General features: G+C 38.1%; 5 protein-coding genes and 1 long non-coding RNA gene across 8 annotated transcripts; 4 read left to right on the top strand and 2 right to left on the bottom strand.

Moving 5' to 3' along the window:
- Window positions 1-254: 254 nt before the first annotated feature.
- Window positions 255-4,304, top strand: LOC140771580 (single-strand DNA endonuclease 1). Its single transcript, XM_073113135.1, has 14 exons — window positions 255-388; window positions 487-644; window positions 896-957; window positions 1,031-1,158; window positions 1,280-1,331; window positions 1,404-1,476; window positions 1,652-1,722; window positions 1,932-1,991; window positions 2,219-2,390; window positions 2,703-2,802; window positions 2,902-2,984; window positions 3,128-3,228; window positions 3,329-3,459; window positions 3,754-4,304. Exons 1-14 carry the CDS (start codon window positions 321-323, stop codon window positions 4,154-4,156), a joined length of 1,662 nt encoding a protein of 553 aa, XP_072969236.1. The 5' UTR covers window positions 255-320; the 3' UTR covers window positions 4,157-4,304.
- A 2,554-nt stretch (window positions 4,305-6,858) lies between these two features.
- LOC140775274 (uncharacterized) lies at window positions 6,859-7,523 on the top strand. The gene is made up of 2 exons (XR_012106725.1): window positions 6,859-6,997; window positions 7,104-7,523. It is a non-coding gene; the product is annotated as an uncharacterized lncRNA (long non-coding RNA).
- Window positions 7,524-8,142: 619 nt separating this feature from the next.
- LOC140775697 (elicitor-responsive protein 3-like) lies at window positions 8,143-9,835 on the bottom strand. 2 transcript variants are annotated; one of them, XM_073119105.1, is made up of 5 exons: window positions 9,739-9,835; window positions 9,479-9,544; window positions 9,216-9,342; window positions 8,952-9,066; window positions 8,143-8,397 (listed from the first exon to the last, which is right to left on the bottom strand). In XM_073119105.1, the coding sequence occupies exons 1-5, from the start codon at window positions 9,803-9,805 to the stop codon at window positions 8,335-8,337; spliced, it is 438 nt and encodes a 145-aa protein (XP_072975206.1). In that variant the 5' UTR covers window positions 9,806-9,835; the 3' UTR covers window positions 8,143-8,334. The 2 variants fall into 2 exon arrangements, with proteins under 2 accessions (XP_072975206.1, XP_072975213.1); XM_073119112.1 differs by lacking the exon at window positions 8,952-9,066.
- Window positions 9,836-10,772: 937 nt separating this feature from the next.
- LOC140772332 (molybdate transporter 1) lies at window positions 10,773-12,396 on the bottom strand. Its single transcript, XM_073114358.1, has one exon. The coding sequence runs from the start codon at window positions 12,269-12,271 to the stop codon at window positions 10,928-10,930; it is 1,344 nt and encodes a 447-aa protein (XP_072970459.1). The 5' UTR covers window positions 12,272-12,396; the 3' UTR covers window positions 10,773-10,927.
- Window positions 12,397-15,745: 3,349 nt separating this feature from the next.
- Window positions 15,746-19,815, top strand: LOC140774259 (cysteine protease ATG4B-like). 2 transcript variants are annotated; one of them, XM_073117189.1, is made up of 9 exons: window positions 15,746-15,959; window positions 16,532-16,948; window positions 17,037-17,122; window positions 17,207-17,257; window positions 17,381-17,766; window positions 18,067-18,205; window positions 18,943-18,998; window positions 19,116-19,186; window positions 19,282-19,815. In XM_073117189.1, exons 2-9 carry the CDS (start codon window positions 16,756-16,758, stop codon window positions 19,512-19,514), a joined length of 1,215 nt encoding a protein of 404 aa, XP_072973290.1. In that variant the 5' UTR covers window positions 15,746-15,959; window positions 16,532-16,755; the 3' UTR covers window positions 19,515-19,815. The 2 variants fall into 2 exon arrangements, with proteins under 2 accessions (XP_072973290.1, XP_072973282.1); XM_073117181.1 differs by having other exon boundaries at window positions 16,483-16,948.
- A 93-nt stretch (window positions 19,816-19,908) lies between these two features.
- On the top strand, window positions 19,909-22,082 carry LOC140774273 (glucan endo-1,3-beta-glucosidase-like). Its single transcript, XM_073117199.1, has 4 exons — window positions 19,909-20,286; window positions 20,368-21,344; window positions 21,421-21,721; window positions 21,826-22,082. The coding sequence occupies exons 1-4, from the start codon at window positions 20,220-20,222 to the stop codon at window positions 21,852-21,854; spliced, it is 1,374 nt and encodes a 457-aa protein (XP_072973300.1). The 5' UTR covers window positions 19,909-20,219; the 3' UTR covers window positions 21,855-22,082.
- Window positions 22,083-23,113: the final 1,031 nt, after the last annotated feature.

The raw sequence follows: 23,113 nt of genomic DNA, 5'->3' as shown, positions 1-23,113 counted from the left end.
ATGATTTCTGGCAATAAATCCGCGAGAAGATAGAAATTTGTAAATAATCCGAAAATTAAAATAAAAACATAATGCCTACAAAAGTTTCGAAACTGACACTATTAGGCCTGGTCGAGACTATAATAACACGCTTCTTCCTTGGAGTGAACGTGAAAATTAGACCAAAAGTTAGGGGTATCTTAGTCATTTCGGCTTACTAACGGGAGTTAATAGTAGTTAATCTTTTCCTCTTCTTCAAAAGTTTTCGAGTTACCGGAGATTTCCCTCTTCCATCGACGAGCAAGATTCGAAATTTCGCTACTTCGTTTATTGATCGAACCATGGGGGTGAAGAATCTTTGGGATATCTTGGAATCTTGCAAGAAGACCCTCCCCCTCCATCATCTTCAGTAAGTTTTTAAACACAAAGCCCCCCGGTTTAAAGCTGTACTCATTCTTTTTCCGGTCACTCTCTCCCTCACCTCACTCCCTTCTTTTGATTTCGGAGGAACAAGAAGCTGTGTGTGGATCTCTCGTGCTGGTTGATCCAATTCCAGAACGCGAGTCGGTCGCCGGCTTGCGTTAAGGAGAAGCTCTACCTCAGGAGTTTGTTTCACAGGCTTAGGGCGCTAATTGCTTTGAACTGTAGCCTTATCTTTGTTACAGGTACTTTTCTGCGATTTTTCTCAAATTTTGAGGATTTAGGACGTGGGATTTTGTTTTTCTGGAATAAGTTTAGGTGGGGTTTCTGTTTTTCTCGGTATTGGGAACGCCGTTCATGTGGCGATCGATGTGTACCTATGGAGGAAGGCTAAAGTTTGTAGCTTTAGTTATAAATGAACTGTTCCTTTTGTCTACTATAAATTTTGTTTTGTTTACTTGGTATGATATTGCGAATTTCCTTCTGCATTTTTTAGATGGATCAATTCCTTCCATTAAATTGTCCACTTATAGGCGCCGATTGGGTTTGTCTTCTAAGGTCAGTTCACCTCCTGGAAGATACGATTCTCTATTTCATTATTCTATTTATTTCAAGAACTTCATTTCTTCAGGTCACTCGAGAGGAGGCGAATTCACAAGCAGTCCCATCACTTCGTAGAAACATGGGTTCAGAATTCTCATGTATGATTAAAGAAGCAAAACTTCTTGGGATGGCTCTCGGCATCCCATGCTTAGATGGGTATATGTTCTTACTACCATTAAAGAAACAAAACTTCTTAGGATGGCACTCAGCAGGTTGAATATTTATTTTCAAGGAAGGTCTGTGCTTTTCAAGAGATCTTTTTTTTTTCACTTAACAGGATAGAGGAAGGAGAAGCACAATGTGCATTGCTGAATTCAGCATCCTTATGTGTAAGTGGCTTTTGTTTTCTGTAATTTTGACAATCTGGTGTGTCCCTTTATAATATTTATCATCATTTTCAGGATGGATGCTTCACTTCAGACTCAGATATCTTCCTTTTTGGAGCTAAAACGGTATATAGAGATATAATCCTAGGCAAGTTTTTGAACATCAAGAGAAGTTAGGAAAGTAGATACTGTGTCATGTAGCAACTTCTATGGTCTTGTAGTTTTATTTTCTTAAGCTTATTATATTTTGATCATGCCCATTAGTCCATCTTGCAATTTGATGTTTTGATTATTACTTTTTTTCTCTTTTTCTGAACTAGCAGAGGGTGGCTATGTAACCTGTTATGAGATTGTAGATATAGAGAGGAAACTTGGGTATGGAAGGAATTCACTGGTAGGTTGACCTCATTGACCTTTTCATCATTTTTTTGCTACCTAAGGTTTCTTTGATTGCTATTTCATGTTATATGAGATAAAAAGTGGAGTACACTGTAACTTACTGATTCCTGGCTTTCTGCTATAGATCATATATTTGTATGTGATCAATAGTGTGATTTATTGTATCTCACTTCTGATGTATTTGCTTTGGTTTTGACTCTTCAGATATGTCTCGCTCTTCTTCTCGGCAGTGACTATTCTAATGGAGTTCATGGCTTTGGACCGGTAAGCAAAACTAAGATACCTTTTGAAAAGGCAGGGATTTGGGCGTGTGTGAATATTGTGAATCCTGTCTTTGTAATTTTTAGCCATACTGCAATTATATTTAAAGAATTTCCACTTGATTATTTTTCTGTTTTACACTTGTACGTTTTTGTCAATCAACCACTTGGTAATTGGTATAAACTAGAATATTCTGAAACTCCTTTACTTTTGATGTACGGATGCTGCAGGAAACAGCTTGCCGGATTGTTAAATCTATAGGAAATGACTCTATCCTAGATCAGATTATGTCTGAGATATTAAATATCACAAGAAAGAAGAAAGGGAAAAAGAAGCAAGAAAAGAATTTCAGCAACGATGTGAACAAGGAAAATGACATATGCCTAAAGAAAAGTAATGTTGGTGAGTTAGCATCACCTTTCCTTCTGTCACAGATTTTATCAACTGTTGGTCTTGATTTTATGATTCTGTTGCTATTTATTTTGCTTTTTTACTGCTTTACCAAGTGGTCAATTGTAGAGTATGAACAACTATATTTCTGATTATATTTTGGATTGAACAATCTCATTACCAGAAGGATTTAATATTTTGAGCTTAACAAACCATCTAGGAGGAAATATAATAGACAGCTAACTCTTCCATTTTCCAGAATGAAAGCTTGCTGTTAACCTTTATTATAGTATCATGTCCTTTCAATACAAAAATATTTTGCAGGAGCTGTCCAGAATCTAGTATCTGATGGTCAGTTTCTGGAAGTCATCAATGCATATCTGAACCCAAAATGTCATTCACCAGATTCTGAGGCTGTATTAAGGTAAAGAGCTAATCGTTAAGTTCCACATACTACACTAAGTTTCCCCTTATTAAATGTATGGAAGTGGTAAGTGGTAATTGAGTTGCTTATTGTTTGTAGGGCATGCACCCAGCATCCTTTTCTGCAAACCCAACTTCAACAAATATGTGAACAATACTTTGGTTGGAGCCCTCAAAAGACAGGTTTTATCCGACTCCCAAACTAGCGCATATAAAACTTGTTTGCTATTGTGCCCATTTGTCAATAGAATTCAATAACTATGCCGAATTTTTTCTACATTCTCTCACACAAATGTATTTGCACTAATGGTCCATTTCTGTTTCAGATCAATATATCCTTCCCAAGGTTGCTGAGAGAGATCTACGGCGGTTTGCAAATCTGCGTGCCACATCATCAGCCTTAGGAGTTAGAATTCCCTTGCATGGAGTACTACTCAATGTTCACTTGATATGCAACTTTTTCGGGCCTAAACTCTAGATAGTGCTTTAACTTTGTTGTTTACCTTCTCTGGCCTGCTAATCTGCAGATTCCAATTCCATGCCCTGTATCTGCTATTCTGAAGCAGAGAAAAGTTCAGGGAAGAGAATGTTACGAGGTTTCTTGGCAATGCATCGATGGTCTCCAAAGTTCAGTAGTTCCCTCCGATTTGATTGAAAGGTAATAATGGCTGCTTTGCTGTGATCTGAAAAACAATTCAGAATAACATTAAGCTTGTGCTTTTCTCTTCATACACAAATCAGAGCTTTCCCAATTTTTGTGTTAATAAAATATGGTAAACATTAACTTGAATCAAGGGAATCACAGTGATTAGTTGGTGTTGAGATCAAGATGTCTCCTGAAGATTCCTGTAAAAGGAAAAAAAGACAGGACATGTGTTGTCTTGCAAGTATTTTCCTAATGCTTGTTGAGTCATATGAACATGTTTTGTTATTTTTGTTGTTCTTCTCACAGTGCCTGCCCAGAAAAGATAGCCGAGTTTAGAGTAAAAAAGGATGAAGGGAAGAAGCAAAGACGACCGAGGCCAAGAAAACCAGCTAAAGCTACATTAAGTGACGTTGATCGACAACTCCAAGACTTGTTACTCAGCATTGAATCACAAAGCAGTTCCCTTATTGATACAACTAACTGCCAGAAGCCAGCTAACACAGAAAACTTAGAACCTGATGTCATTGATCTGTCCACCCCTTCCCCTCCTCTTCGTGCATGCAAAGTCGTGACTTGTCGCAATCCTATTAGTCAAACAGTGGGTGTAATAGATATCTGTGAATCAGAAAATGATGCATCACCAGAACATGAGAAGAAGGCAAGAGAACTAAGATCGTTTATTGACAGCATCAAAGGAGACCTATATTAAGCTACCGTTAATTATGTTGAGAAGTATTCCTTGTTCTAGATTCATTATCGGTAATGCATATTACCTGTTCTATAACATCCAAGTTTTTAAGTGCCTTTAATTTGTATGTCTTCTTAATAAATATTTGCTTGGATGCCAGTTCAACTCATCTATAATGCGTCCACATCTCAAGTTGAATTCCAGTAGCCCGTGGCAATTATTATCACTAGTCCAGTTGTGTGCTCTATTTAAGCTTTTATGAGAATGGCTTTGATTGTTCTTTTATTTTTCCATATACCAGTTGTTTATGTTCATGTGCATAAAGTAAAAAAAAACTAGGATAGTTGTACATCTGTGCGTGTGTAATGATCAGGCTATCCCAAATAGTAGGCATTAATTGAGCAATGTTCATCAAAGACCCAAATGAGATTTAAGCTAAGCTAGATCAATAAACATTAAGGGAGTATTAATTCTAAAAAAGAAACTAGTTACCAAGAAATCTTGAGGTAGGTATGCTAATGTTGCTGTTCCAAGTGTTGCAAGATTACAACACCCTCCCATGTAGGCTAAAACATCAACATAAAGTGGTGCTGATAGGACCATCCTACTAGACAAAAGGTGCTTTGAACTTCCTCCTTTTTTGCAAATAACTTCCTAACTTTTAACTTTTTTGCAAAAGGCCACCTGCATCTTTTCAAATAACCACCACTTTTCAATTCTAAGCATATCTTCTCTCTTCTTCTTTTTTTCTTTTTTTTTGGAGGCAAAATATATCCTTTTTATCTCTCCTTTTCTCCACATTGCAAATCAACCTTCTAAATGGCATATTTACAACCAAAAAAAAGAGAAAAGAATATTATGAATATAGACAACAAAATATCTAACAATGAGGATGTCTTTCTAGGTATTTATTTGCTTGAAGAAAACACTAAAGAAAAATATGAAATATTGGATTGCTATGGATGAATTGGAGACAAAACAAAACGTTTGCAATTGATATCCAAATCACTCTCACATTGTTGGCCTAAATCTTCCAACAACTTGCTTGGAGAGAGAGAGAGAGAGAGAGAGAGAGGGGCATTAACCTACCTTTTAGGGATTTTTATGTGAATGCAAACAAGCCTTAAATAGTGACTGAGACCTTACTTTGTATGTGACAAAGACATTGCAAACTGGCATCGGTTGGATGCCTTAATTGGTTGCATTAAGGAACTCAACGCGTAATACGATCACGAACCAATCTCAAAAATTGCAATCTTAAACCTAATTAGTCGATCTAAAAGCTTAAGTTATTAAACACATAAACTATATAAAAAGAAGTTTCGCGAGAAAATATAGGAATTGTTCTTTGGTAAATTTCATTATATATTAAGTTAAGTCTTAGATCAATCAGTTATCTAATAATTACAAGGTTTAAAATTATATCATCATGCTTAGCTTAAGACTATTTCAGGCCAAGGATAAGTTTGGTGGTTTGACTTGGAATAGGGAAGCAGATGTGGACTTTATAGTTAGAAGAAAGAGAAGAAAAAAAACCCACACGTCTTGTCATACGTTAACTTCTCAATGAGAGGAGGTTTCTTTTCCAAGTTGGTGTTGGTCCTTTCCCTTTAATATTATATCCTTATGAGACTTCTTATGCTGGAATTGTTAGGCCAATCACCAAAGATATCAATGTCAATAGATTTGGCTACTTTTTTAACTAACCCAATCCTACATCACTGTAAAGCTTCTTCATGGTAAACATCATGAAAGTATTATCATCCTTTTTTATATTAGATTTTGAAGATTTGTATCGTTAGTTTTGGATAAAGATCATATATTTCTTTTGGTATTTGTATCGTTAGTTTTGAATGAGAACTTTAGTAGTTCTTCAGTTTGAAGACAAACAAATTTAGCTGAGACAATCTAAGATAAGATACGTTAGCAGAATAAGTTCTCCATGAAAGAAAGAAAGAATGTCAAACATCACCCATTGATGAAATGCTCATCCAATTATAAAGCAGGGGTTTGGGATCTCACCTGCTTCTCGCCGTCCATGGCGTCCTCCTCCCATGGCGATATCATTTAGTACACTTGGCATGTGCAATTAACAGAAGAAGCTTTTAATTTATTTATGGGTGGTCCATTCAAACACCGCGTGTATTCAACACCTATTTGCCATCAATTTTCCTTCCACAAACCCATTGCCAGCTACCTGCATTTAGTATCTTTTTTAAATTTATTTTGGGAGCATAAATATTAACAGACAACTGGATTTTATCCTCAACTGCATTTAGTATGTGATGAAGTAATCTCTCTTTCTTTCCTCTAACATGGAGGGGAAATATTATATATAATTATTTTATCCTCAAGTTAAGTTATTTGGAGGGTTCTCTGTTTGATTATTCACACCTAAGTGCACTGTTATCAACACTCTTTGGAGAAAAAATAATGGACATATCTTTGGTGCAAGATTGTCAGACAGTCATACAACTATGAAACACTTTAAAGTCTTTCACCTATTTGACTTCAAATTTCTACCATGAGAGAAGATACCAGAGGGAAAAGTACAAGCAATGTTAGAGACCTCATCACCCAGTAAATTCTCACCACCAAAAATAATAAAAATACAAAAAAAAAATAAAGTGATATGCCCCCCTATTTATACCCTTCCACCTGCCTGCACACTTGCTCAGCTTATTCCAAACTGTTTCTTTTCTCTCCCTTCTCAAATCTCTCTCTCTCTCTTAAACTCTCACACCATGAAGTATCAACCTATGTCTTGTTTCCTCCTGATACTTTTTGTTGTAAGCCAGTTAACAAGCTGCAACCATGGGCTGAGAATTATCAGGAAGGAGATGGAGACTACTAGCTACAAAGGTGAGCATCCTTCCACATACAGTACTGTTCATGTCTCAAGAATATCTCCATCTCAAGCAGTAGTAGGTGATGAAGAATTTGAACAGATTTATGGGGCTTCTTTTAGGATGGTTCCTCAAGGTCCAAACCCTCTTCACAACTAATTTGTTCCAGATGAAGACTAGCTATGTGGCATATGGGTGTGTAACAGTGCAGGTGTTCTTAAGTTGTTGTTTCTTAGATGGTGTATACTAGAAGTATGTATCAAAGTGTATTTTGAGTCATTTGCACTATTTTTTGTTTCACTTTGCAGAATTATCGCACGACGATAGTAGTTACGGCGATGTATAACTGGATTTGGTTAGTTCTGCAAAGTGAAACAAAAACTGGGTGATCTGAAAAATGGAAAATTATTTTGGTTTTCCGGGCGAATGACCCAAATGTATTTATACTCTTTAGTTAAGTTTTATATGGACTGAATAATGTATGATAGCACTTGTAGGAATGTAACCAGTTCTTATGTGAATTGTGTGAATGCAGCAAAATATATATGAGAGGTATGTCTAGCTTTTAGTCAGTATTTTTTTTGAATCTTTCTCATAGGAAATTACATGAGAATGTTAATCTTAATTCAAAAGACAAAAGAACTACTTCATAAGTATTCTAAATTTCTAATTAAGATTTACCAACAACCACCAAGTTTGGCTTCCAATGATTTGGGCCCAGCTCAAAATGCCACTAATGGGGTGTAAATATATTTACCCAGATAAAGGGCTACTTCTTTTATATTTCCTATATATATAAACTCATATGCAAGTTCTTCTTTGCCCCTTAATATTCTGCATGTGTACTAAGCTATCCTAGAAATTGATATTTAGCAATTGTTTTGCTTCTTCTTAAGTTGAAGAGAAGTGGAGATCTCTGGAGGCTCAAACTGCAAGGTGCTAGAGAATTTTGTTCTCAAAAGTTACCAAAATTAAAGCATTTCAGATCTGAAACTTCCAAGTGATTTGGTTAGTTCTTCAATCTGTAAGACTACAGTTTGAGGAAAAATATAGAATTTTTGTCTGTTTGGATGTATAGAGACTGAGGATGCTCGTATAGAATTTTTGTTAAAAGGTTAACCATCATTTGACATTGTCATTCAAGAAAAGCACCAAAAACCAGCAAGTTCACAACATTAAGAATGCAGGAAGATTGTTGTACATCAATTGAATACAAATATCAGCATGTTCAATTGTAGATATCATGCGGACACCATTTACAAACAGAAGTCATTTGAAGTTTAAGGCCATTCTACAACCATTCAGTTGGATACAAACATAAAGATTCTTGAATATTGAAAATAAATGATTCGTTCATGATGATTCATTCCAGCCGCCATAGTTGCATTCTTCATAGCACTCTCCCACATAATTTTTCTGCAAGAGAAAAATATGATATGAAGTTCATGATAAATTAACTTGATTTTTGACTGAAGCATCAAGAGTAATATCATTCTTTGATTTATAGATTAAGGTAGCAGGACGCGAACTTGTCTAGGTTTTGTGCTGAAACACAAAGCGTAGTCACTTTGTTGGCGATTAGTCCTAAAGGTAAGAACTTCTTCTCATATGACATGAGAAAAAGGTTGTGGCAGCAAACTGAGTTCATCAAAATGAGGAACCTTTTTGTATGTCAGCATTAAGGATTCAGAATATGTCCCTTAGAGAACCATAATTTTTTTGAATTTTTTTTTTTTTGTGTATAGAAAAAGAAAATTCAAAATAACCCAAGATGAAATCTGACTTCATGACTAACACTAAAATGTGTCTCATTATCTGATCATCAGAAAGTAAACTGCATAAGCTGAAATAAGGAATAGAGCAGCTCTGTTTGTCAGAAAGTTATTTTCTATTTTACAACAACAAAAATTTTCACTGCAAGTGCATAACACTCATGATGTCGTGATGCCACTAATGATTGTGAAGAATACCGTGGGAGTGAAGGTGAGGGCGACTCTGATTTCTCCGCGGAATTCCTGATCTTTCACCACATTGTAAGCAGTTGAAGGGATGCTGCCTTCAGTAAACAGTGGTTCCAAGGGAATCCTAAGATTATATGAAAAATACTAAACATCATCTTGAACTAAGTACAAGATCAACATAGTCATTGTGTGAGCTATTGCATCAAACTCAACATGCAATTTTACAAAATTTATTAAGGAATGTAAAGTTCAATAATCACGAGAAATGCTCACTTTGCTTCACCGACAAAATCATCAGCTGAAACAGCATCACTGTCCATAAGCTTGATTGTGAGTTCCTCAACATCATTAGAAAGAGTGAATTTAAAGCTCTCATTCCATTCGGGATCACTGCCTGCTCCTATATCAGTCAAGAAGAAGAGTAACTCATAATATCTCATGCCACTGACAAACTCAATTTGCTAACTCTAAATGAAAAATAAGTTAATGCTCAAGGTGTCATTTTTGCAACCAAAAAACAATTGCTGAAATCTTACCTGATTTGACATTGCTTTTTTGCTCCTGAGTCCGACATATCAGAATAGCATAAGGATCCATCTTACCTGCTCAACGATTACACAAATAAATAGGCATCAGAGATGAAACAATTCACTCTAATTAGTCTGTAATATACTTCCAATCCTTCTCCATTTCTCGTTTCCCTTGTTATTTACTTAAATCTAGACGAGAAAAATCTCAATTTGCGGCCAAATCTTGACTAGGGCAACAACAAACGAGCGGAAGGACTCGATCTTACCGAGGAAATCGGCGTCGTCGAGGCCTTTGGCACTCACTAGAAGCACCTCGAGCGTCCCCTCCACCATCCTTTCTCGCCTCCTTCCTCTCTCGCTCTCTCCTCTCCCTTCTCCCTTCTCCCTTCTCCCTTCTCGATTGAAATCGAGACTTGTCCTCTTGAAATAAATAAAGCAAATAAAACTCCCCCGCCCATGCCGGCGCTGGACGAGTCGAATGGTTTTAACGCGGGTCGCAGTCCCGGGCGTTCCTCATGCACGCACGTTTTGGAAGACGTCCTTCTGATTCCATCCATGGTGAGAGACATGATCAGGCATTCCATAACAGGGGAGTGGTGCGTTGAGAGGGTTAAATCTCTGGATTGCATGCAATTCCTGCAACGATGGCTGTAGACAATCAGCTTCCTTAGTAGTGTTCGTGACTAAGGTGGTTACTTTGGCATGCATAGAAGTATTCTTATTAAAATTTATACAATTTTAAATATAAAAAATAAAAATATCTTTATTATAATAATTTTCAAGTATTCCTCTGCTAATGATATTTCTATACTCTCCTGTAAAGTGATTAGGAGAGTATGCATGCAAATAAATATGTTTCGAAGAGTGTATAAATGTATACTTAGATATGATAAGTCATTTTTCTTTCCACAATATCCTTCAGATAATTATATTTAAATATTCCTAAGATTAGGTTTCCATTATATTTTTTATAAAAAAATTATCTTATGCAAATATTGTAGGTAGCTATATGATATATTTACTCTTATATTTTAAAAAAAAATTCACCGCAATCATAAGTAATAAGAGTGTTTTGGTATTTTATGTTTTTCGTCTACGATATTATGGAGTTAGAATATTTTTTTATAATTCACAAGGTCTATCCACACAGAAAAATTAACCGAGCTTTTATAATTTAATTATATTTAACCTCTTAATTTAACTTATACATATTTTGTTTGTAGTCGATCTAAATTTTATTACTAAGGAGGATACATAATTAACATATACAGTGCATATTAGAATTTATCATTGTAAATAAGAAATCAAATACAATTAGATTGTAAAAGCGACACAAATTGCCCAATAATTCAACAAACTAAGGATCAATTCACAGTTCAAGACTTCTTGAACTAAGTTTCATCCAATCCTTTTATTACAAAATCCACACAGTTAGACAACGAGGTCAAGCTCTCATTACAGCACCCTCTTCCTCAGCTCAATAATCCCGTGAGCAACCATCCCGCTCAGGAATCCGAGCGCCGCGCTCGACCCGACCAGCGACACGGCGGCGCAGACCAACATAACGAACGCCTCCGCCTTCGACGACATGTCCCTCGCCGCCATGGCGAGCTCAACGCCCGCGAAGAGCAGCAGCACTCCGAGCAATCCTACGGGGAACTCGATGAGCACTCTAAGCATCGACGCACCGAGCACCAGCCCAAGCGTCAGCTTCGCCACCCCGAGCGCCGCCACGCAGGTGCCGCTCCTCCCGCCGAACTTGTACTGCCCGGCGAGGCCGCCGGCGCCGTGGCAGCAGGGCATCGCGCCGAACCAGCAGCCGACGAGGTTCATCGCGCCGACGGTGAGCGACACCGACGTCGCCGACGCCGTCTTGTCGGGGAACAAGTCCTTGGACAGCTTGCAGACGGCGATGACCGAGTTGAGGATGGTGAGGGGCAACTGGGGGATCGCCCCTTTCAAGAACCCCTCTTTCCATGCGTGTCTTGATATCTTCACCACGTGGATAGGCGACGGCCCGGCTCTTAACTCCTTCACCGCGCTCGGATTTCTGATTATAGCTAAAATTATGCCCAATACGAACACGATCACGGCTGACGGGATGGAAGATACCGCCCTCTTCCATCTCCGCCGCCGCGATGTCGTTGCCGTGTCATTGGATTCCTCGTCACCGGCGCCACTAATGGTGATTATAAAGCACGCCGCTACGATTGCCAAGATGAGCCCGTCGAGCCCGGTCCACGGCCGTTGGCCTAAAGACTTGCCCTTTCCGAGATTCTGGTCGTATCTGACGTACTTGACGGCGGACATGGCGAAGTTGAGCCCCTGGGCCAGCTGGATCCCGCGAACGACGGGCAGAGGGATGAGCCAATAGGCGAGCTCCATGAGGCGGGTGGCGCCCAGGAGGAACACGATTGCCGATGTGCAGATCCCGGCGGCCATGATCTCCGGGACGCCGAATGTTGGGGTGGAGATGGCGACGGCGGCAATGGACTTCATGGGCTGGACGGGCATCGGGACGCCGTAGAGGAGGCCGGTGACGGCGTTGTAGAAGCCGGTAAAGATGAGGGTGGTCCCGAGGTCGAGGGACTTGGAGAGGGCGAGGGCGAGGACGATGGGGATGTAGGTGCCGAGGTCGCCCATGGCGCCGTTGAGCTCGGCCCATTTGGAGCGGAACGCGAGGTTCGTGCGGGCTTTGGAGAAGATGAAAGTCGGCGACCAAGTGGGCCTCTCGGGCTTACCGGCGCCGATCTCGGCGACCTCGGGGTCACGGGAGTTTATGGTGCTACTGCTGGCCATGGGAATTTTGGGTTGGGGTTTTCTAAAAGGTTTGGTCAGGTGATGGTTGTTATAAACGACGGAGGTAATGACGCTTGGAAGTTTTCCCTACGACTTCCTACATTTAAGTGATTTATCTATTTGAATCCTGCTTCTTTTAGTAGAATAAGCCGGAAAATTCACTTAAAATAGGGTTTTCAGTGCACATCTCAAAACCCTAGAGCCTATTGTCAACGCATTTTGGAATTTTGTATTTCATCACTGCATAGGTCAGAAAGAGTACGGAATTCGTGTGTATGCGTGTGGGTGGATCCGGCGGTGGGAAAGAGATCGTTTGTGTCTCATACTGCAGGAATTTGCTACTTTCTCTTTTTCTGAAAAAGAAAGAATTTGCTACTTAAAAACTTTTATTCTGGATGATTTGGCAGATAACGGCCGGCTGCTCCTGCAATCCGGGCTGCAGATGATCTGCTGCAAAATGGAGTGGTCGCAGCCGCAGCCGTCCTTTTCCATGGAGAATATTGAATACCAACCTTTTTACTAAAAAAAAAAAGAAAAAAAATATATATTGAATACCAACCGATGATTAAAAAAAGAAAAAAATTGAATAGGAATATAACTGTGTTCCGAGAGTGAGGTATTTTTTAAATAAGGTCACATGAGTGACTCTAATTTTAAATAATTATTATGAAAAAATTATTTGATAATAACTTAGATTAATGACTTGACTCGATGATTTAGCTCGGTTGATAGCTCGACGGTATGGTTGGTTTGAAGGAGTAACTTGGTAGCACGAGGGATTAGAGTAATATCTCAACGACGTCTAATTCGAAATAATAATTTGACGATGTATATGACTTGAAGTTTGAACTACGCCGCTTAATATATTGACTCAGTTTTGATGGGGCTTTAGTGTCTTTATATCTAAAAGGAGTTGGCTCTTTATCAAACTCATATCTAACATTCGAACTCTGGAATAATAAAAAAAATACTAAATGTTCTTTTCTATAACTAATAAAGTCATGAGATCAACTCCAACTTTAAACAAGTATTGCGGAGAAGATTATTTGATGGTTTACCTCAACAACTTAACTAGATTAATGGCTCAGCAATATAGTTGGCTCAGAGGAGCATATCGATAGCGCGACAACTTGGAGCAGATCTCGACGGTTTATAGTTTGGTGCAGTAGATTGGTCCATCGTCTAGACTCATATCTAGTGATTCTTAAATGATAAAAATATACCCGCCTCATTAATAATAAAATGAAAAAGATTATTGACTGTATTAAAGTCCTGCAACAAGCATTTTAGACGATCTGTTTCCATGGTAGCTTGTGAATAAAACGTTAAAGTTGGCGTGTTTATGATTAGGAGTCCTTTTCGAAAGAATAGCAGTTTATAATTAGGAGGAGGTGGCGTGAAAGAATCGTAAGAGTTGACCTTTAAACATTTAAAGGAAAATATTTCATATGATCACTTTATATCCTTATCCCAATTAATTAAAGTGATTATTCTGGATTATTCCTTTGTTAGTGCTGCTTAAAAGTAGGAATCCTTTTTATTACGTAACTTAGACCTTAGACTGCTTCCATTATTAGCTACCTAGCTAGCCAGCGATTATAAGAATTAATGGTCAAAAAATATTTTTATTTTCTTTCAACTTAAACTTTTTTCTTTCTTACTTCTAAAATTCGTCTTCCTACCACTTTTGATACTTATTTTTATCATCACTAATATCTATTCTAAATTTACATTAAAAATATGAATATTTTTAAAGTAGAGAAATAAATAAATAATTATAGAAATTTAACAATTGATCTACATCTTAGATTTAATGATCCAGAGATAGTTTGTAGTTATATTTAAGTTAACTTTGTTACGTAATTCTTAGTCATTAAACTTTAGAAATTTACAATTTTATTATATAATTCATAGTTATTAAATAATTATTATTTTTAGTCTATAATTTAATTACGTAATTCACAGTCATTGAACACTTATAATTTTATGAATTTTGTAATTAATTTACTTAGTTTTTAGTTTGTACTGGTGTAGATCTTAGTTAAGTTATGTAATTTGTAGTCTGTATTAATTATTAAATACTTATTACTGCCCAGTATTAAAGTGATATAATAGTATATTTAAAAAAAAAAGTTAAACTAATTCACAGTTATTTTATATAATTCATAATTATTTACTATAACGTTTATCTTTCCAAGGCAAAAAGTCACATAATAGTATAAATTTACTAGAAAGTCAGACTGTACTAAATGTATAATATAATTGTTTCTATTTAATATGCAATAAAAATATAAAGTGGGCTTAAGTGACAAAATAAAAAATCTAGGTGTTTTTGGTGCAAATCAAACAAAAATAAATGTTAAGAATAAAGGGTGATAAAACCTTCTGTTTACACATATTGATGTCTTTTTTTCATTGATAAAATAGTATTAAAGTGTATTAATAAATGTAAAATAGTTGAATGAAAGAGGAGAGGAGAGAGAATAATTGATTTAAGTAAGTTGTCATAAATCTATGTTATTTAAAACTAGTGTTTAATTGGATATTAAACCAGTTTACTGTTTTAAATTTCAACAAAATAGGGCTATGACCTTATGTTAAAAATAAAAAAAGTAAATCTTAATCACATCCCAAGTTAGGTTTTTTTTAAATATTGATACCCTGTTCAAAGTTTCCTTTTTTTTTATAATAGAGAATAAAACTTTTATTGATTACCTTCCACAATTACAAAAAAACCTCTTAAGGTCTGGGGTATAGAATTGTAAAAGCTTAGGTGGAAAAATTCTCACCCGGGTGCACCTATAGCTTTGAGAGTGGCCCAGGTTTGCAAGCCAACCAGATGCACGATTGACCTCGTGAAAAATATGAGTAATTTTGTATGCTTGGTATCTTTTAATAGAAGAGTGATGTCTTCGGTGATAGTCCTTATTATCCATCGGAGTTTTGTATTTTCACACAACATGTTGACAAGGAGCAAAGACTCCATTTCAATCCAAATTCGATTAATATCTATGAGCTTATTTTGCCATTCTAAAATATGCGAAGAGAATGTATGCAAATATATTCTGAAAAATAAAAATTTATATATATATATATAATTTTATTTTTGAGAAAGCGCCGTTTTTTTAGTTAAGTTTATTAAATTTCTACATGAATTAGATTTGAGGAATATGGGCGTAAAAAAATAAGAATTTTAATTAATACCAACATTTATGTAAAAATCTATCTATATATATAAATATTTTAGAATGGTATGCGGGCAAAGGTTGGATTTTGGACTATAAACATATGTATGTCTACGGGCTGCGGATACATACCGCCTTGATTTGAATCCGAACCAATAGCGTTCGTCGATCGCGTGGCAAAAGGGGGACCGTCGATTGCGTGGCAAAAGGATCCAAGAGAGGTTGGAGAGGATCCGATCCAAGTTTGTCTTCCGTGTAACCAAACCCAACCCCTCCCCCCTCCCCCCTCCCCGACCCCCAATCTCTAAATTCTCTATAGAGAGAGGGAGAGAGATCTCGAGATTCCTTGGATCGCTTCCTCTGATCAGAAAGATCTAGCAAGTTTGCTTCTCTTTTGGGGCACTGAGCTTGGGGATCGCTCTCATCCATGGATTTTGCGCGAGCATGAGGCGGAGAAGACTTCTCTTAAGAGCCCTCGCGATTGGATCGTCGATTCTCCCCTGGTAGTTCCTCTTATTGCCTTTCCAATCTTGTTCGCCGTCAAATTTTGTATAATTTATCTTGGTTTTCTTAGCATCATACGCTTCAAATTCTTCCTATCTTGTGCTGTTTACTCTAAGGAATCATAGAACTGTTGGAGAAGATAGCAATTTAGAGCTAGTACAAGTATTGAATCTGTCAGTTATGAGAAGTTTGCTTCTCTTAACATTTCGGGCATTTTTCCCCTGTGAATGATTGTAGATGTTATCCGATTGATTGCGTGAGACCAACTACTGGGGGTATAATTTTTTTGGATCTTGAAGAAGAATTTTCCAGATAAATTTTTGTATGATCTATCATGTTGCCAATGATCTGTGGATCTCAAATTTTGGAGCTTTACTGCCATTTATATTATTTAGTTTATCTGGAGATATTGCTGCAAGAACAGCTTCATTAACTTTCTAGAAGAGTTAATTCAGACTCCAGTCTTTTGGTTTTAAACCTTGTTAGTGATGTAAGAGTTGGCATATTTGTATGTTTTCCTAGGTAATGATGAGCTTGCCTGAGAGAGCTGAGGATTCAAAATTTTCTGCAGGGCAATCATCTCATTCAGGTGAAAGAGAGACAGAAGCTTCTTATTCTGAACAGACGGATAGTCGCTCAAAACATTTGAAGGCTTCCCTCTTGTCGAGTGTCCTCACATCAACTTTGTCAATATTTGGGACACACTCTGACTCATTTTCTAGTGAAAAAAAGGTAGCAAAGTCCAGAAACTATGGCTGGACAACAGCTGTAAAGAGGGTTGTGAGTGGTGGATCAATGAGGAGGCTCCAGGAGCGTCTTCTAGGGACTTGCAGGGCTGATGCTCTAAGCTTGACTGGTGAAATATGGCTTCTTGGGAAGTGTTACAGATTCTCGCCAGAGGAGTCATCCAGCGGAGGTGATCCTTCTAATAGTTATGCTGAATTTTTAGAAGATTTTTCATCAAGAATTTGGATTACTTACCGCAAAGGTTAGTGTCTGCTGAATCTGATTTTCATCAAACTGTTGGGATGAAAAATAAAATGGGTGATGTAATTATAAGCACGGATCTTTTTCAGGTTTCAACGCCATTGGTGATTCGAAGTTTACTAGTGACGTTAACTGGGGTTGCATGATCAGAAGCAGTCAGATGATTGTTGCCCAGGTGCCTGTTTTACTGCTAGTTACATATATTAGTAGGCATGAACTTGCTAAACTTAAGAATGTTGTTCCTTAATGAATATCACAGGCATTGCTTTTCCATCATCTGGGAAGATCTTGGAGGAAGCCCTTGGAGAAGGTGAGGCTTATTGAGTGCAAAAATGAGTACCTAATTATGTTTTCTTGCGGAGGATGACTGGGTGATGAATATCATTAGTTTGCTATGTATGGTTACTTATGGTGGTCCTGTGTTAAAATGCAGCCATATGATCCAAAGTACATTGAGATTTTACATCTCTTTGGTGATTCTGAAGCTTGTGCCTTTTCAATTCACAATCTGATTCATACTGGAAAGGGTTATGGTTTGGCTGTTGGATCATGGTTGGGTCCCTATGCCATGTGTCGGACTTGGGAGACCCTCATTCGTACAAACAGGGATCAGGTTGACCAAGACAAGGGAGAAGAAGTCTTGCCTATGGTTTTATATGTTGTTTCTGGTGATGAGGATGGGGAACGAGGTGGAGCTCCTGTTGTTTGTCTTGATGTTGCTTCCAGACTTTGTTCTAATTTTAGCAAGGTTCAATCAGGCTGGGCGCCCATTCTTTTGTTAGTTCCTCTGGTTCTTGGACTTGACAAAGTCAATCCAAGGTAATTTAGCTGATTCAAAATTTTGTTAATTTATGTACTATCAATTATATTTCTTTTAAGGAGAAAAAAAAACACTCAAACTTTTATATGATTCTACACTTTTTGTGCAATCATAACTCCATAAGTTGGATTCGAGTAACACTTACTATGAAGTGCCTTTGAGGGCTTACTTTCATAATCTAATAGACAAATGATGACTGAACTCCCACCATTTCACGTAGATCTAGGATTTGTAGAACTTTTTTTGCCTTTTTGCACTCTGCTGTCATTAATGTTTCTTTTGTTATATTATTCTGTCAGGTATATCCCATTTCTAAAGGAAACATTCACATTCCCCCAGAGTCTGGGAATTTTAGGTGGGAAACCTGGGGCATCAACTTACATTGTTGGCATACATGATGACAAAGCATTGTACCTGGATCCACATGAAGTCCAATTGGTATATCATTTAATCTGCTCTATTTGTCTTTTGTCATATTTTTATATATAACCATGTCATTGTAATTAATTTAGCTAATTGTACTTCCCGTAGTTGCTCATTCTCTTAAGAGTCTTTATAGAAAGAAGAAATATTAAAATGGATGGCAGAAGCTGCTGGGACCAGTATAATATTCATCCTATGATACGGGTTGTCTCTATAAATTCACTAGTTTTCGCAGTTATAATCCTATGCCAGATTATCCAATAGATTTACCTTTACTTGTATGTAGGCCAAATCCTGTGTCCTTCTAGAAGTTGGTCGTCTCCTAGGACGTTGATATCTTGATATACTATAAGTATGCTGAAATCGTTTGTATTCAGCTGAAACTTGTCTTTGGCTTCTTAATTTTGGTATCATTTGGCATGTGCACAAATGTATGTCTGCCACAAAACACCCCATGCTGGCACATTGCACCGGCCTTCATTGGCATTAGCATGGCAGGTGGAGGAGTTCCTCCTCTGTCTGTCTCCCTCACCCTTGTATTCATTTAATTTAAACCAAGTGAAAATAAGTTTTTCCCAGACTCATTAACTAAAGTGGATATGAGACTCTCTTGACCAGCCTGATTGCTGATATAATTAACCTATATGGTATGCCATCTTTCTTTGCTCGTTTGAAATAATAAAGTAAACTTTTACAATGATCACCTGTGCTTTATGTACAAAGTTGATATTATATTTAATCTGCAATCACAGGCAGTTGATATTAAGCAGGACAACTTGGAGGCTGATACCTCTTCGTATCACTGCAGGTACATTTTTGTAATCTTGGATAAATTTAGGCAACTTGAACTACGAGTAGCTAGACATATTGTTTCCATCTTTATTGGACTGGTTATCATTATTTATGTTTGCTTTGCATCTTCCAGCATCGTGAGGCATCTGCCACTAGACCAGATAGACCCTTCATTGGCCATTGGGTTCTACTGCCACGATAAAGGTTTATTCATCTTCCTGGATTATGGGCACCATAGTAAGTGGTGTTCCGTTTAGTTAGAAACTTTGCATGAACTTGATTCTCTCTAATTATTCCAGGTGATTTTGAAGATTTTTGCACTCGTGCTTCTGAGCTTGGAGAGAAGGCAAATGGAGCCCCGCTATTTACTGTTGCCCAGTCTCTTCTGCCTGCAAAACCAATATACCACCAAGATCCTCTGGCAGATAATATTGGTGACTCAAGCAACAGTGGAATTGGTGAAAGTTTTGGTGTGGAGAACTACAATGATATTGGTAGCCACACTGGCGAAGATGAGTGGCAGATCCTCTAAAAGAGCTGCTATTGTGCAGCCACATGCACATTGCAGCTGGAACAGACACAAATGTTCTAAGCTGTCACTTGCAAAAAATATCAAATTCGTTTGCACTTAGATCAGTTCAAAAGCTGAATTATGTTGGTTTCCTTTTCCTTTCTTTGTAATCTATTCTTTGTAGGCTAGCAGTGGCCTTGTACAAATTAGAAAGCTTTTTTATTACTCAGGAACTATAAGATAGTTGTGTTCCTAAGTGGTTGGCAAATTACCCAGGTTACGAAACTAATTTGATTGAAATTCCAGGTATCAACGTTTGTGATGAGTGACTCATGAATGCATTTATAGACATTTGCAATCTCAATTGCTATTATCAATTTCTCATTGGTGGAGGGAAAAGCTTGCTCTGCCATTTTAAGGCTAGCTATAGTTTTTTTGTCTGCAGACTTTGTGTTTTCCATTTCACTTCAGCTCCTTCTGACAACTTTGGATCGAGGGAGGCAATGGATCTATTTAGAAGTGCTTGTCAAGAAAGGAAGAATTTAAAGTGGCCAAAGCAAGTACTTCCAGTATCCAAAAGGACTTAGATCTTGCAGCATCAAAATCATCCCCAAGGCAAAGAAAAGAATCCATCTGCCAGAAGAACTTTCCCTCTTCCACAATGCCTCCTGCACTCCTCCCTAATCTATTAACTGCTCTCCCTCCTCTTGGTTGCTCACATTCATCATGCCTACAGCCATCTCTACTCTCTCACTTCTCTTCTTAGTCTCCTTCATCATCATCATCAAAGAAGGTATGTTAGTGCCACTCTTCCCCTTGCCAATGTTGCTTAAACTTTTGAAGCCAGTTTGAGAGCTTCTTATTTCAATCGCAGAGGTAGCCGGCATTGGCATCAACTACGGCAAGCTCGCCACGAATCTTCCGCCGCCAACCCAAGTCGCGCAATTCCTCTCCGAAAGCACCATTTTCGACCGCGTCAAGCTCTTCGACGCCGATCCCTGGACGTTGCAAGCCTTCGCCAATACCGGACTGTCGGTCGACGTGGCGGTCGCCAACCGCCTCATCCCGGACCTCACTGACCTTGCTTTCGCACAACGTTGGGTCCGGGACAACGTAATTCCTCATGTCTCGGCCACCAACATAGCCCGGATCTTGGTCGGCAATGAAGTCATCTCAACTGCCAATAGAAGTCTAATTCAAAATCTTGTTCCCGCCATGCAAAACATCCACACTGCTCTCGTAAGCGTCTCTCTGCAAAACAGGATTCAAGTCTCCACTCCTCACTCCCTTGGCATCCTCTCCGCCTCCACTACTCCCCCTTCGGCAGGAAAATTCCGGGACGGCTACGACGTCGCGATTATTAAGCCATTGCTGAGCTTCCTAAGAGCTACTGGCTCTCCCTTCATGGTGAATGCTTACCCTTTCTTTGGCTCCGCCGTCGACACCCTTGACTATGCCCTCTTCCGGATTAACTCCGGGGTGGTGGACAAAGACACCGGGCTGACGTACTCGAACATGCTAGACGCGCAGCTCGACGCGGTCTACTCCGCGATGAAGCGGTTGGGCTTCGCCGACATCGACATCGTCGTATCCGAGACCGGGTGGCCGACGGTCGGAGACGAATGGGAGGTCGGCGTGAACATAGACTTTGCAAGGGACTACAACAAGAACCTCATCCGCCATGCCGCCTCCGGCATCGGCACGCCGCTCATGCCAGGCCGCACTTTCGACATATACATCTTCTCTTTGTTCAATGAGGATCTCAAGCCCGGCCCTTCGTCAGAGAGGAACTTTGGGCTGTTCCACACTAACTTGCTGCCTGTCTACGACATTGGTCTCCTAAGAACTCAGGTCTCAAGTCTTCACTACTTCACTATAACTCGTCAGTTCTCGATATCAACTCACTTGATTCAAAAATATTGAGCAGGCCCCCGACAAGAACACGGCGAGCTCGATGGTGAATCCGATGAACCCTCTCCCGGCCGACGTGAAGCACTGGTGCATTGCGAAGCCAAACGCAGATGTAATGTCGTTGCAGGAGAACTTAGACTACGTTTGTGGGCAAGGGATCAACTGTAGCCCAATACAACCAGGAGGTGAATGCTATTTTCCTGAGACAGTGCAAGCCCATGCAACTTATGCCATGAATGCCTACTTCCAAGCTTCTGGGCAGAATGCATTCGACTGTGATTTTGGACAAACGGGGATGATAACCTCAATTGACCCAAGTAAGCTTAAAGCAATCCATCTCCATACTTTGATTTATTTTAATCGAATTTGTGTAGATAAGCATCTGACTAATTTGGTGTTTATATTTGCTTGTCTTCGTTAGGCTACGAGAACTGCAAATATAACCCGTGAGGAGGAAATCATGAACAAGAAGAGATCAAATGATGATTTAGATGTTAAGCTGCTGCTTGTAATCTTTTTTCTTTTTGGTGGTAATCCTTGATAGTAAACTATATGACAATTATAGATGTTTTTGGAGATCAAGGGATTTGTTAACCTCCCCAAATCCCCATTAAATGTATGCTTACTACTTGATTAGTTCTTAAAACATCCATCCAAATCTAACGAAACAATTTTTTAGGCGCAAATCTAATGAGGTACTACTTCGATTTCTACTGCCAGAGACATATTTAATGGTTCATCACTTAAATGTGTTTGGATTAGGGTCTAAATTAATTGGATCTGAATCACTTTCTTGACACAAATGAATTGGATCTTATGATTCTATTCTTTGTATCATTTATTACAAAGAATTAGATGAATTCCTTGTTATGTTTGTTGGAATAATTACACTAAAACTCCTAAACTACTGTATATTTCTATATGCACCCTCTTATTTCTTTTAATAATCACTAAGTTTCTAAACTATACAAAATCTTCCACCTCCCCGTGTTAAGAAGAAATATTAAATAATTATTTTACATTTAATTTTCTTCTACAATAAGAATAAAATAGTTCTATAATTAACTATGACACTTGCATGTATTTTTTTTTTATAAAAAATAAATAAAGAGCGAGTATTTTATAGGTTTTTTAAAGTTAGAGAGTTAATATGTGACCAACAAAATAAATTAGTGCACCTGAAAATGAGAAATAATTAAAAATATATTAGTGTAATTATCCCACCCTTATTAGTATAATTATCCCGATAATTATTGACAGTCGTTGCGCGCTTCTAATCCACCCTTGCAACAGAAGCCACAGCTCTAAAAAAATGACTTCTTATGATTCGAACGCAAGGCCACACTCTTGAGAAGGTAGAAATAGACTTGTAGATGTTGGTTAATATTTTGCTAGGGAAATACTCACCATCTTGAATGATCTTATTTATTGTATCGTACCTCTTTGAAACATATATATCAGAAAGCTAACAAAGTGGTAGATTGGTTAACCTTATTTTAGTGGAAATGATGGCTTTGGATATGCCTCTTAAGAAACTTTCCCAAAGCCTTTAGCATGAATCATGCTCACTAACGGTAATGAAATCCTATAAAATCAAATTTAGTAATTTAATATAAATTTCACCTTTCATAATAATAATAAAAAAAGTTTCCAGAATGCTGATATTTTGCTTTTAATTTAGGAAAATTTGCAACTAGTACCCTATATTT

Source organism: Typha angustifolia, chromosome 2 (genome assembly GCF_048772165.1).
Source record: "Typha angustifolia cultivar Huaian chromosome 2, ASM4877216v1, whole genome shotgun sequence".
Classification (NCBI taxonomy): domain Eukaryota; kingdom Viridiplantae; phylum Streptophyta; class Magnoliopsida; order Poales; family Typhaceae; genus Typha; species Typha angustifolia.
This window is presented reverse-complemented; position numbering and strand designations above follow the sequence as displayed.